Source organism: Pimephales promelas, chromosome 21, assembly GCF_988280905.1.
Source record: "Pimephales promelas chromosome 21, fPimPro1.hap1.1, whole genome shotgun sequence".
NCBI lineage: Eukaryota > Metazoa > Chordata > Actinopteri > Cypriniformes > Leuciscidae > Pimephales > Pimephales promelas.
In genome coordinates, this window is record NC_142789.1 from 28,635,478 (window position 1) to 28,650,849 (window position 15,372).

Consider the following 15,372-nt stretch of genomic DNA (forward strand, 5'->3'; position numbering starts at 1 on the left):
ACTCTCATTTGGACCTTGAACCGTTTGGACCCCATTGAAGTCCATTATATGGAGGAAAACTACTCTTTTAAGGGTTTTGATGATGTTTCAAAATGAAGAAAATAAGCCTTAAATATTAGTTTAAGGGTTAATTTGACAAAATTATTATTCTGTTCTCTTTCTTAAATTCTCTTTTTTTAACTGCGAAATATTTGTAGTTATGTTTCTTATTTTGTTTTTAAAAAATTTTCTATTTTTATTAAGTAATAAATATAATAATAACATAAATATTAGTATTACAGTAAAGTATTATTATTTTACTGTAAAAATGTATGACATTAGTAGTATTTCTTATTTTGTTTTATGTAGTGATTTTATATTTTTATCTTGTAATAATGTGATTTTACAGTTGTAATGTAAAACATATTTTGTTCTATTTTTTTATAAATGGTAAATGAAAAACATTTTTACTGTGAAATATTTCTAGTAATATTTCTTTAGTTTTTTGTAATGTTTGTTTATTTAGTAATAATGAAAATAACAATATCATAAATATTAGTATTGTAATTGCACAGTTGTAATGTAAACGTATATTATAATTTATATAATTTTTTTAAATATACAGTTTTACTGTGAAATATATCCATAATATTTCTTGTTTTTAGTTGATTTTATACTACAGTTGCCTTGACATACATATACTATACAATTAAACTATTACAGTAATAATAATAATAGTATTTGTTAGTTTTAGTATTATTTTATTTTATTATATTGATAGATAATCACAAAAGCTTGACCAAATCGTGCAGCCCTACAAACAAGCACAGCAAACCTACAATTTTTTAAATCGCATTTTAAATCATAATCACAATACTGTATCAGAAAAATCGCATTTATTTTTTTTTTGCCCAAATTGTTGCCCATAATAACCTCTTTACACTACAGAAGAGGAGTTTGTTTTGACCATCATTTGAGGAAAAGTGCAGAGAATCAGTAATTATCTGTGATTGTCTCTCTCCAGGCCTCCAGGGTTAGCGGGCAGCCCGGTGATCTCCGACATCTCCCTGATCCGACTGTCTCCAGGGGGCGCCGGCGAGTCCTTCCTCCCCCCGCACTCATACGTGTCTCCACACATGGAGCATTACCTGCGCTCGGCACACGCCAGTCCCACCCTGTCCATGATCTCAGCGGCCCGAGGACTGAGCCCTGCTGACGGTGAGGGTCGACTCGAACACAAACTTACATTTAACATTTAAATGCATGAGTAAACAGTGGGATTACCAGATTAGTAGTGTTTATTTTTCATGTGCAATTTTCATTTCTTTATTTCTGCATTCAGAGCAGTGAAGGTTTGGGGTCAGTTGAGAAATTAAAGATACAAAAGACAATAAAGATTTTTAGAATGTTGCTATTTAAAATAAGAACCATTCCTTTGAAGTTTTTTTTCTTATTCTCATCATATTAGAGTGATTTCACACTGAAGACTGGAGTAACGATGCTGAAAATTCAGCTTTGATCACAGGAATAAATTACATTTTACAATATATTCACATAGAAAACAGATATTTTAAATTGAAAAAATATATTACATTTTTCCCTGTATTTTTGATCAAACAAACAGCTGAACAGACATTTTTTGAATAGTTTATTTTGCGATAATGACCGCCTGACGGTACATTATCTCGTTTTTAATCATTTATATGTTCATTTGAGTTAGTTAGTCCCCAATTCTGGCTGCTGATCAACACTAACACTTAATGTAGCGTGAGTCTGAAACACATCTGCATTATTAGATCCTCAACACAGGGTTCGCAAATTCAGCTTTTCAAAACTTATTGCCGTTTTGAATGCAATCATGTCTGAGGGCATGTGTGTGTATGTTTGGGTTTTGGGCACATGCAAATTGTCAAACATGTGAAACTTTCCCCATCCTGCGATTTGCCCTTCGGGGGACGTCTTGGAAATTAATACGAGAAAAACGACACGGCAGAATTCCCCGATGCCGGCCCGAACCCGACGGCGGACCTCTCTCTTCAGAACTGAATTACAATTACAGGTCGCGGCGAGCCGATCGAGTGACATATAAATCACGGTTCACAGTCTGTCAGCAGTAATGTGTTTGCACCTTTAAACTTAAATAAGCAGCACGCAGGAGATCCCAACAGCGATAAAGGCATAAAAGAGCGGCGAGAAAGAGAAATGGGGCTATTTGAGCCCAAGCGAGTGTGGATGGGTAGATGTGGCCTTGAATGGTTTCCAGACGCATCGGACCAGTTTCAGACCTCAGCGCTCAAACACAGGCCTGACGTTAGCGTTGGCTCGTGTTTTAAGGCCGTATTTATTATTCAAGTTGGAATATATAGACATTAAAGCCTTTGGAATAGAATCCAAGACACTTTTCGATTGTGTTCTTTGGCAGAGATTTATTTCTATATTAAACGAGAGACGGATTTTTGGTCGTGTTTTAATGAGGAATGGTTTTGATCACAATTCACAATACAGTTCAAGCACATTGACAGCATTCACGTCTGCGTTTCTCACCATATTTCTGTCCTAATCTATTTTCTTCAGCATTAAACATGTAAAACTCACTCTCTGATTGTTGCTGACACTTTTAAAAGAAGTTTACTACGTGCCAATGTCAACTCTATTCTTACTGCAGATCCCTCCCGAGTGTAAAGCTAAGCTAGTAAAGCTTTACTTATAATGTTGGTTAAGGTTTATTGCATCTTAATTTATATATATATATACACAGTATATATTTACATATATTTATATGCAAATTTAACTCTGTTCTGATTGGCTAACCACAATACGTCAGTATTGTTTGTAACAGTCGGGCTCTGGAAATAAAAAGTCCATTCATTTCCTCCATAGGGAAACTCCATGTTTAAAGACCGCTTTACTGGGAGTTTTGCTTCCAGTCCACAATCCTGTATGCGCTCAAAATATATATATATTGCATATTTTGCAATAAAAATATAAATAATCAACATTTTTAGATGAGTATTTCTATATTTCTCCATTGTTTTTAATTGCTGTTCACAATGCTTCATGAGATTGTAGTTGTATCCCTCTCTAAAGCTGTTAAGTCCTTATCTTTGTATTTTTGTCTGATTTTTAAAAGCTTTTTTGCTTTAAATCAAAGTTTGTAGTGTTGTGATTCACCTTGTAGCTATTTGGATTCATTCATGCCTAACAAACACTGTTTTTTAAAATCCCTATCGAAAAATGAATGGAAAAAAATGCATCCGTAACCAGCAGCGCTGAACAAGGGGACGGGCACCAATGCACTCTATTGTTAACTAAAGCTATTAAAAAACATTTCTCAATTGAAATAAAGCTGAAAATATGAATATTAGACACAAATTCGAAATGTTGTCTTAGCAACTAACTGAAATATAATGCGTTTATATTGAGGTTCTAAAATAAGCAAACAAGAAATACTTTTTAAAAACAAAAACTAATAAAAATAGCAACTAAAAAACATGCAAAATTACAAAAACTGCCAAATATAAAAATAAAAGCAAATTCAACATATAATTCAAACTGGTTTCATCATGATGTAATACAAATGTGGGCAGGTCGTATGCTAATGAGCTCATAGATATTTTTTTTTCAGTAAAAGTATCTGACTCTTGTAAATCTTCCCTCTGGCAGTGGCTCACGAGCACCTGAAGGACCGAGGGTTGTTCGGTCTGCCCCCTCCGCCCCCCGGCGCCACCCCGGCCGACTATTACCACCTGATGACGGCCCACAGGAACCCGTACGGAGAGTTACTGATGCAGGGAGCCGGGGCGGCTCATCTGCCCGAATACTTCACCCCGGTCGATGGTGAGTTAGTCATATCTGTTTCACTGTGTTAAGAACTGAAACATAATATTTGTTTCCAGGGTAATACTTATGTGTGGCTTCAAAGGACTTTATAAACACACATTTCTCTTCGATTCTTACACCAGCAGACAGTAAAATAAATAAACTCAGCATCCGCTCGCAGCCGTCTCTCTAAACACTGGCGGGAAGTTTATGTTCATTCTCCATTCTGTCATCCAGCGCTTCCTACGTCAGGACAATAGAGCGATCCAAATGATCCATAACTGCTCGTTTAGTAAAATTAGCTTTTATTAAAGGAGTAGTTCACTTTTAAAAACACTTTTGCTGATAATTTACTCACCCCCATGTCATCCAAGATGTCTTTCTTTCTTCAGTCAAAAAGAAATGAAGGTTTTTGATGAAAACATTCCAGGATTTTCTCCATATAATGGACTTCAATGGGGTCCAAATGAGAGTTTCAGTGCAGCTTCAAAGGGCTTTAAACGACACCAGACGATGAATAAGGGTCATTATCTAGCGAAATGTTTGGTCATTTAAAATATAAATAAAACAGCTCAGATGCTCGCCTCGCTCTGTTCTGTGATGCGCAATCGTGTTCGAACTGGTTCATCAAAATGAACGAATCTTTTTTCGAGTCATTTCATTCATTTTATTCGTTGAATGAACCAAATGACTCAAAAAAAGATTTGTTCGCTAGTTAAGACCCTTATTCATCGTCTGGTGTCGTTTAAAGCCCTTTGAAGTTGCACTGAAACTCTCATTTGGACCTTGAACCGTTTGGACCCCATTGAAGTCCATTATATGGAGAAAATCCTGGAATGTTTTCATCAAAAACCTTAATTTCTTTTCGACTGAAGAAAGAAAGACATGGACATCTTGGATGACTTGGGGGTGAGTAAATCATCAGCAAAAGTTTTTTTAAGTGAACTACTCCTTTAAAGTCCATGAAAGTGAAGTTCATCAAGATAAACTGTGTTTTACGCCTTAACTAACCAAATGATGAGCAACAGGGCATTTAGTTGATCGCACACTGCAATATCTCATTGGTCCAAAATCTTTCTCCTCATTAAACAACAGATATGTTTTGAATGTATGTTATTATGCATCAGTTTCATGTTCAGTGTGTGTATGGACTGAACTCATCCCTTTACACCGGGTTTTGAAAAGAACATGTCAAGCTATCATTAATATTGATTTATTGCTTTTGGAATTTCAACTGAAGCATCGCATTATTAACAGATGGATTATGTGGCGTTTATTTGACTTTCCCGTCTGTATTTAACCCATTTGCTGTTCTCCGAACCAGTCAGAGGGAAAAATACCATGACGAGACTAATGTGAGTAATAGTCCAGAGAGAGACGAGGTGTTACTTCAAACAAACACATGGTGATATACAGTAGGCCTCTTCCTCTCTATAGAGCAAACATTTGCTCTTGCGTCTCCTTCAAACAATCCGAGTTGAAAAACAAACACTGTCCGTTCGCTCTCCCTCTTTAGCGTGGCGTATCGGGTGTGTGTGTGTGCGCACGGATCTCGGGCTTTGCTAAAGCAACATGAATGAATAGCTCATTTAGCTGAGCTAACTCCGTCTGGCTTTGATCTGTGTCCCGTCCGGAGCCGCTGATACTTCCCGACAGCTTTTACGCAGATGTGTTTGGATGCTGACAGTGGAGCGTGTCCCGTGCTTTGACGGGAAACAGCATGAGTCAGTTACAAAGACGGATAGAAAGAGAATGAGAGATATGATAAGTCAAGCAAAGCCAGTTAGAAAGTTGTAAAGAAACTTCGGAGTTTAAAAACACATTTTCTTTGGCTATATGCCGTTTAGTCATGATTAACCCAAAGAACCCAGAGGTACAGTAACTCTATAAACAATGGACCAGCCAGAGTGACTAACAATCAAAAATGCTGCAAATCCAAACATATTGGAAATGTTGAGAAAATGACCACAATTGCCAACATTCAGCGTAAAGTCATATGGATGTTGCATGTAGACTTATTTTTTGTGGTAAATTTAGTGATCACAGGTACAGTTTTGAGTTGTTGTTTTTTTTTTGTTATAGCGCCACCTATTGGTGGAAGTGGCTGAAATTTGGTGTGTTTTCTTAGATTGTCGTGGAGTACATGTGTACCAAATTTTGTGAAGTTCTGATATTGTCACATCCAGTAAGCCATATTTGTTCATATGAATTTAGCTAAATGCAAACACAAACAGTGGAGATGATGTTAATAGTGTTTTTTTTCTTCCGCTGTGGTGAAAGCATAAGATCATGGCGTCTTTGTAAGGCCATTAAAGGGATACTCCACTTTTTTTGGAAATAGACTAATTTTACAGAGTTAAACTGTTGAGTTTTACCGTTATTCAATCCATTCAGCCGATCTCCGGTTCTGGCGGTACCACTTTTAGCATAGCTTAGCATACATTATTGATGTGGACAAGACCGTTAGCATTTCTCATAAAAAAATGACCAAAGTGTTTCAATATTTTTCCTATTTCTGTAGTTACATCGTGCACTAAGACTGATGGAAAATGTAAAGTTGTGTGATTTTCTAGGCTGATATGGCTAGGAACTATACTCTCATAATAATCACGAAAGTTTGCTGCCGTACCGCGAGTGCAGCAGGTGCAATGATATGACGCTGCGCCTGAAAATAGTCCCCAGCTTGGTAACTTCCAACGTGACCGGGACTAAGTTTGTGTAGTTATGTTGACGGAAGATAGCCTATTTTCAGGCGCTGCGTCATATCATTACGCCTGCCGCACTCATGCTATCGAAACACTTTGGTCATTTTTTTTTGCTAACGGTCTTGTCCACTTCAATGATGTATGCTAAGCTATGCTAAAAGTGGTACCGCCAGAACCAGAGATCGGCCGAATGGATTCAATAACGTTAAAACTCAACAGTTTAACTCTGGGGGAGTTGTAAAATGAGCCTGTTTCCAAAAAAAAAGTGGAGTATCCCTTTAAGACCATGCAAATTCCACCACAGAACGCGTTTAAATTTGCAAACGTACACAGGCCCAACGTTTGCTTTCAGTCAAAGATCAGTAGCTCCAAAAGATTCCTGTATGAGATTGACGTTGTAAGTTTTTGGTTTGTTTTTCTTTGTCTTTTCCACTGTGTGTTTAGCATCGGTTCTCTCTGGATTTGGGTCCTGAGGCGGCTCTTAGCACTAAAGATGTGTTAGGAGCTCCAACGAACGCCTGAACATGACAGCAAACCATTAGCTCATGCTAAGAGTAATGACCCTCACTGCAACAAAGCTGAGGGATTATTTATTAGCGCTGTGGTCTGTAGGGAACAAGTCCCCCCCCCCCCACACACACACACACACAAATAAATGATTTGTGTAATCCTGCTTGTGTTGGCGCGGCTCGTGATGATGAAATCATTATGGACGTCCGGTTGCCAGAGTCTCTGGATACACACACACACACACAACACAGAGTCTAATGCTTAGCACCTGTTGAGCTAGCTGCAGTCGTCTCAGGAACTCTCCACTAAAAACTGCTCAGAGCTTCTCAAGTCTGAAACATTATCTACACAAGTTATCACTACTTTAATGATAAGGAATCCGGTTTAATGGCACAGATATATTAAATTAAAGTATTTTCAATCCCTGTTGATGTTACCAAGACAATCATGAGCCATTGACGCGCAAACATACACTTATTATTCACACACATTTCTTTTTGAGCCAGAATTGGTTCTGTAAATTACCCACATTAAACAAAGTCAAGTCTGCAATCGTCTGATTGTTATCTGGGTAATTACGGTAATTTATTGGGAAGGATTAATTATCCCAAATCAAATCAAAATGAGGTCATGCTGTGTGTGAGATGGGGACGATTAAGACAGTTTTTACCTAACCGGTAAAATAAAGCACTTTAAACAAATTTTCAGAATACTTTGAATTGATTTTTCTTCTTTGTATTTTTTTTTTACATACAATATTACCAAAACATAAGAAGCTGTAGAAACACTATTTTAAAAAAAAATATTTTATTTAATATTTATTTAATATTTTATTTAATATTTTTATATATGTAAGTATTTTTATTATTTTTTAAAAATTTGAAACAAACAATATTTCATTAAAGGTATATTTTATTTATTTTATACATTTTAAATATTGAACAAAATATTTAAATATATATATCTAAATATAATGTAATTTAACTATAAATATTTTTGCATAAAGTTTGTTGTGACTTCTTCACGATCTTTGTAATACTGGAGTGAATCTGGTTTCCCAGTGAAGTCACGTTATCCAAGTACAGTATATTCTGTTTTCCACGGCCGGAAATCAATCTTGAGCACTTATTGATGGGCTTCGGCTCTATCCTGCGGAGCCGTGTGTCGCAGAGGGTGTGTGAGAGCATCGATCATGCAGTCGTACTCCACACTCACACACAAACACACGCACACACGCTAGTGAGGTTCCTAAAATAGCTCAGCAGTGAACGAAACTGGAAATGACACTAAGATTCTCCTGAGCGAGAGAAAGAGAATCAAACTGAAGTATTGATCACTTGAACTGGTGTCATGCTGGGAGGATCTGCTGAAATAACTGGACAATTTCAGAATTATGGACTTCCTGATGGATCAAAAAATATATAATTATCTTTAAAAACAATTGCATTGATGAATTGCGCAATAAACATTGATCAAGAAAGTAAGATTCATTTTACTAAAAATGACAGAATTTTACACCGTCCATCTCTTCGCTCTCAGATGCATGCGTCAAAACTACAGATTACAGACCATTTTTCTTGGCTATAAGCCGTTTAGTCCCAATTAACCCACAGTACACGAGTGTACAGAAACTTTATAAGCATTGGAGCATCAAAAATATTGCAATTAGCAGCAATCATTAGCTCAAAACAGATGTGGAACAGCTGCCAACATTCAGCATAAAGCCTAATGGGTGTTGCCGTGTGTGCTTTTGAGGTAAAGTTTGGGGTAAACGTAAGATTTTTTTTAAGTTATAGCGCCACCTATTGGTGGAAATTGCTTAAATTTGGTGCGTGCACTCAGACTGTCGTGGTGTACACATGTGCCAAATTTTGTGCATTTCTGACACTGTCACATCTTTAAAAACAAATTTAGTTAAACACAGATTTGGAATTTAATTGCACAATAAACGTGTTTAAAGAGTTCTGGTTTGATTGCATGGTTTAACATGTTACGTGTTTACAGTGTCACGGTTTCCCAGCCCTCGTCTGACGCCCAGGTTGAGTCGAAAGCGAGCGTTATCCATCTCGCCGCTCTCGGACGCCAGCATCGACCTGCAGACCATGATCCGAACATCACCCAACTCTCTGGTGGCCTACATCAACAACTCCCGCTCCAGCTCGGCCGCCAGCAGCTCGTACGGACACCTCTCAGTCGGAGGAATCAGGTACCTGGATTCATCTATCAGTGGCTACTTGCAAACAAATAATCCGCCTCCATCGGACTGAAAAGCCTTCATGTAAACATCTTAACCGATCCGATTGAGCTCGATCTGAATGAAATTTCGATCCCATTGAGAAACTAATATTTCCTCCGTTTTCAATATAACATCATCAAAAACGCCGTCTATGATCATATGACGTTAAGCATTTCCTGGCGCATAATATGGCGTTTGAGAACCTAAAACCCTGTTTCTCCCAGTCGACTGACAACACATAACCGGCGTTATCAGAAATCTTCACATTTTAGAAATAATCGTTTTCTGTGATAAAAACGGGGTTTTGGTGCAAATAGGAGGAAACCGCAGGGAAATATCTGCATCTTCCCTTCTTGTAATCGGGGCATGAAAGTGCTGGTTTATACAGCAGCACATGCCCATCTCTTCATCTCTTCTGTTCCAGCCCTTCATTCCCGTTCCCACACTCCATCAATCCGGTGGCGTATCAGCAGCTGTTGTCCCAGCAGCGAAGCCTCAGTGCGTTCGGACACACTCCGCCGCTCATACAGTCGTCACCCGCGTTCTCCAGCAGGGTCCCACTGAGCCTGTCCACCCTGCCCACACACACAGCCAGTGACATCGACAGCAAGGTAACACACGTCACTGACACACCAACACAACGACACTCAGTCTCGTTTTAGAGAGTGTATTAGAATGCTTTTTGCAATATTAAAGTATAAAAAGTGCTATACAAATTATTTTTATTATAGTATTGTATTTATATGGCACCATTTATATATATATATAAGCAATAATTCATTAAAAACTAATATTTTATTATAATATTGTTTAGAGTACTATTATTACTTTTAATACAACATAATAATTATTATTATTGCTAGTGTTATTATTAAAACTGTATGGCACCTACAAATAATAATAATATGTTAAAAATATTTTATTGTAATATTATTTATAGTACTAGTGCTACTATTTATAGTATTTATATATACTATTTTATTATTAATATTGTTATTATTTGTACTTCAACTTTTCCATGTACAAAAAAATGTATCTAGTATAAACTTTGCCATATAATAATATTAATAATAATGATAATATTTTTTACAATCAATTGTTCATGTATAGAACTTTTATTCATATAACTATTATTATTATTTGTATAGCACCTTTTATGTATAAAATAATTTATAAATAAATGGTTCAACACAATTAATAAAAATATTAATAAATTCACAATAAACTATGATTATATTTCATCATAATATATTTATAATAGTATTTAGTATTAGTAGTAGTTGTAGTATCTGTATAGCACAGGCATAAAAAAAATATGCATATGCACTATATAGAACATAGATGCATAAATAGATGCATTAATAATAAATATTTTTCGAGAAATTATTTTATTGTAGTGTTGTTATAACCATAATAATAAACTATTAGTATTCTTGTATTTGGAATTAATTCATAATAATTAATTAATTCATTCAATAATTATTTCACTGTACATTTTATGTAAAAATGAATGAAAAGAGCCTGATTCTCATTATTAGAGCTGAAGCTGAAGCCACACACACACACACACACGACGCAGTTTCTCTGTGGTTGCTCTTCTGTCAGAAACACACAGTAGTTCCAGACCGCACATGGACTCTGTCAGCACTTCGAGTCGTCTGCTGTCTTGATGCTCACTTCTCTTCTTTCTTCGCTCTTTCTTCAGAACACAAATGGAGACTCTGCAGTCAGCAGCACGGTAAACCCTCTAAACCACAAGAGGTCAAAGGTCAAGACAGAGTTGGACGGGCCGCGACCTGTGTCGCCGTGCTCTCCGGTAAGGGACCGCGTCCTAGTGTGCTCACTTCTAAGTCAACATCTTAAATGACATGTAACCTCATTAGTAAGCGATCTGAAGCTCTCTACACACATACACACATGTACTACGCCTTGTAGTGTTCAAGTGAAGGTCCACACACACTAATATTGTGTAGATTTGACGCAATAAAATAGAAAAATAGATGCTATTATATTAATATAAATATAAAAACATATATTTTAAATAATCACTGCAACATTAGTATTATATTATATTCTAGTATTAATATAAAATTGCATTTATCATATTAGTGTGCTATTATTAATATAAATAAATCAATAGAATAAATATATTGTACTGCATTCATGTATCATTATTATTATTATAATTATTGTATGGCACCCTAAGGTGTTATACAAATAATAATATTATATATATATATATATATATATATAAATATTATTAGCATTATATTTGTATGGCACCTTTTATACATAATTTATTTTTATGCTATTATTTTCATTTTAACTTGAATATAAACTATATTTGATTGTATTATATATTATATATTTATAATATAAGTGAATGTTAATATAAAATACACATATTATATGAATATATAATATTAATATTATACAATATATTTTATATTAATATTCAAATTGATTTCATCCGATGTTTGTTTACAGTGTATTTTACTATAAAATTGTTTTAAAAATAGATACAATAAATAAATATTATTATATCAACTACTGTATTTTTTTTTCTATAAGCATTTTTTATTATATAAAATATACACAAAATCAGCATGACTCCATATTAGATTTCCTTTCTAAGGCCAAAGCAATGCATTCTGGGATTGCGTTCCCTGTGAAATCCACATATCAGTCTTGACATCCGCTCACAAGGTTATGAAACAGAACTTGACGGAAAACGCATAGAAACAACAGACGGTGAATGGCCCGTTCGTCCTGTTACGCTAAAAAAAAAGTGGGGATTTTTCTCTCTGAATTGCTTCGTACTGATCAATGACAGGCCGTGAGGCCCTCGGGAGCCCCGCGGTCCCCTGACCCGCTTCTTCACACGCACCGCGCGAGAAAAACTCCAGCTGATAAGAGCTTTACACGCGTTGGCTCGCTCACTCGCCGTGCCGTGTAAACTGTGCCAGAGCACTTCATTTTAATGAAATATTGGCCGGCCGTTATTGTCACCTGAGAGTTTTTTCTCTCTCTCTTTCTCCTTCGCGCTGCTCATCTTTTGACAAATCTGCGGCTGCTCTTGGCGGTGAGGCAGGTTGGCTCTTGATGCATGGGGAATAAGGCGGCTGCCGTCGTCTTGGGGCCAGCAGAATTGATGAAGATAGCTCACAGGGCAGAGATAAACATGCTGCAGTCAGCATGCTGTGTGTGCGTGTGTGTGTGTGTGTGAGCGTCTCCGCTACCCACAGCAGAGCACGGTCCAATCGCTCTTAACACCACACACGTGTCGCTACAAGCGCACAATTAATGTTACGTCTTCATACTACCGTTCTGGCCGGGTAAATAATACATCAGCGTTGAGGGAGTGCTGTTATAGAGCGTTTGTCTGTCCAGTGGGCCGATGTGAAGAAGACATTGATGTTTGGTTTAATGCCAGTGTCAGAGTGCCGAAGTTACGACGTCACTCTGTAGGCCAAAGCGCTGAAGTGAGTTAGCATTTTAGTACTCCCGGCTCCCTCGCTCTAAAGTCTATGGGATTTGTGAATGGGTTTTTGCTAAATCGCCTGAAATAAGGTCTGTGGTGAACAAAGCCTCTAACTATTTTCACGTTTTGACAGCTGACGTTGATATTTTGTTGGGTTTAAGTCGTGGTATTAAAGGGTTAGTTGTTCGCCCTAAAATTAAAATTCTTTTATTAATTACTCATCCTTTTGTCGTTCCAAACCCATACGGTTTGTGTTCGTCTTCGGTGAGATTTCTCTCTCCATTGACAGTCTATGCAACTACCACTTATAAGCTTCAAAAATATCATTGTAAAGCTAATCCATTTGAATTGAGCGGTTTAGTCTAAATATTCTGAAGAGACTCGATGAATGATGAACGAGATATGATGAACAGATTGAATTTAGACTTTTATTCACATTTAAATATTAATGAGTGGACAAACAGAAGCTCAACTGAATCTGCTTGACGTGCGAGAACAAGCCTTTCAGAAGCTCAAACGTGATGCGTAACACGAGAATGAACCTCATTGGCTCTTGATGAAGCTCAAATGTGATGCGTAACACGAGAATGAACCTCATTGGCTCTTGCTGAAGCTCAAATGTGATGCGTAACACGAGAATGAACCTCATTGGCTCTTGCTGAAGCTCAAATGTGATGCGTAACACAACGATGAACCTCATTGGCTCTTGCTGAAGCTCAAATGTGATGCGTAACACGAGAATGAACCTCATTGGCTCTTGCTGAAGCTCAAATGTGATGCGTAACACAACGATGAACCTCATTGGCTCTTGTTGAAGCTCAAATGTGATGCGTAACACGAGAATGAACCTCATTGGCTCTTGCTGAAGCTCAAATGTGATGCGTAACACGAGAATGAACCTCATTGGCTCTTGCTGAAGCTCAAATGTGATGCGTAACACAACGATGAACCTCATTGGCTCTTGTTGAAGCTCAAATGTGATGCGTAACACGAGAATGAACCTCATTGGCTCTTACTGAAGCTCAAATGTGATGCGTAACACGAGAATGAACCTCATTGGCTCTTGTTGAAGCTCAAATGTGATGCGTAACACGAGAATGAACCTCATTGGCTCTTGATGAAGCTCAAACGTGATGCGTAACACGAGAATGAACCTCATTGGCTCTTGCTGAAGCTCAAATGTGATGCGTAACACAACGATGAACCTCATTGGCTCTTGCTGAAGCTCAAATGTGATGCGTAACACGAGAATGAACCTCATTGGCTCTTGTTGAAGCTCAAATGTGATGCGTAACACGAGAATGAACCTCATTGGCTCTTGTTGAAGCTCAAATGTGATGCGTAACACGAGAATGAACCTCATTGGCTCTTGTTGAAGCTCAAATGTGATGCGTAACACGAGAATGAACCTCATTGGCTCTTGCTGAAGCTCAAATGTGATGCGTAACACGAGAATGAACCTCATTGGCTCTTGTTGAAGCTCAAATGTGATGCGTAACACGAGAATGAACCTCATTGGCTCTTGCTGAAGCTCAAATGTGATGCGTAACACGAGAATGAACCTCATTGGCTCTTGCTGAAGCTCAAATGTGATGCGTAACACAACGATGAACCTCATTGGCTCTTGTTGAAGCTCAAATGTGATGCGTAACACGAGAATGAACCTCATTGGCTCTTACTGAAGCTCAAATGTGATGCGTAACACGAGAATGAACCTCATTGGCTCTTGTTGAAGCTCAAATGTGATGCGTAACACGAGAATGAACCTCATTGGCTCTTGATGAAGCTAAAACGTGATGCGTAACACGAGAATGAACCTCATTGGCTCTTGCTGAAGCTCAAATGTGATGCGTAACACAACGATGAACCTCATTGGCTCTTGCTGAAGCTCAAATGTGATGCGTAACACGAGAATGAACCTCATTGGCTCTTGTTGAAGCTCAAATGTGATGCGTAACACGAGAATGAACCTCATTGGCTCTTGTTGAAGCTCAAATGTGATGCGTAACACGAGAATGAACCTCATTGGCTCTTGTTGAAGCTCAAATGTGATGCGTAACACGAGAATGAACCTCATTGGCTCTTGCTGAAGCTCAAATGTGATGCGTAACACGAGAATGAACCTCATTGGCTCTTGTTGAAGCTCAAATGTGATGCGTAACACGAGAATGAACCTCATTGGCTCTTGATGAAGCTCAAACGTGATGCGTAACACGAGAATGAACCTCATTGGTTCTTGATGAAGCTCAAACGTGATGCGTAACACGAGAATGAACCTCATTGGCTCTTGATGAAGCTCAAACGTGATGTGTAACACGAGAATGAACCTCATTGGCTCTTGATGAAGCTCAAACGTGATGCGTAACACGAGAATGAACCTCATTGGCTCTTGATGAAGCTCAAACGTGATGCGTAACACGAGAATGAACCTCATTGGTTCTTGATGAAGCTCAAACGTGATGTGTAACACGAGAATGAACCTCATTGGCTCTTGATGAAGCTCAAACGTGATGTGTAACACGAGAATGAACCTCATTGGCTCTTGATGAAGCTCAAACGTGATGTGTAACACGAGAATGAACCTCATTGGCTCTTGATGAAGCTCAACCGTGATGCGTAACACAAGAATGAACCTCATTGGC

The 15,372-nt window shown here is 37.7% G+C and overlaps 1 protein-coding gene across 1 annotated transcript in view; it reads left to right on the forward strand.

The window, feature by feature from the left end:
• Positions 1-15,372, forward strand: part of gli2b (GLI family zinc finger 2b) — an 89,053-nt gene that overhangs the window by 60,539 nt on the left and 13,142 nt on the right. The window contains exons 4-8 of the mRNA XM_039674220.2: positions 1,004-1,197; positions 3,643-3,816; positions 9,018-9,219; positions 9,674-9,860; positions 10,955-11,065. Coding sequence (XP_039530154.2) covers positions 1,004-1,197; positions 3,643-3,816; positions 9,018-9,219; positions 9,674-9,860; positions 10,955-11,065 — 868 coding nt within the window. The remainder of the gene's footprint in view (positions 1-1,003; positions 1,198-3,642; positions 3,817-9,017; positions 9,220-9,673; positions 9,861-10,954; positions 11,066-15,372) is intronic.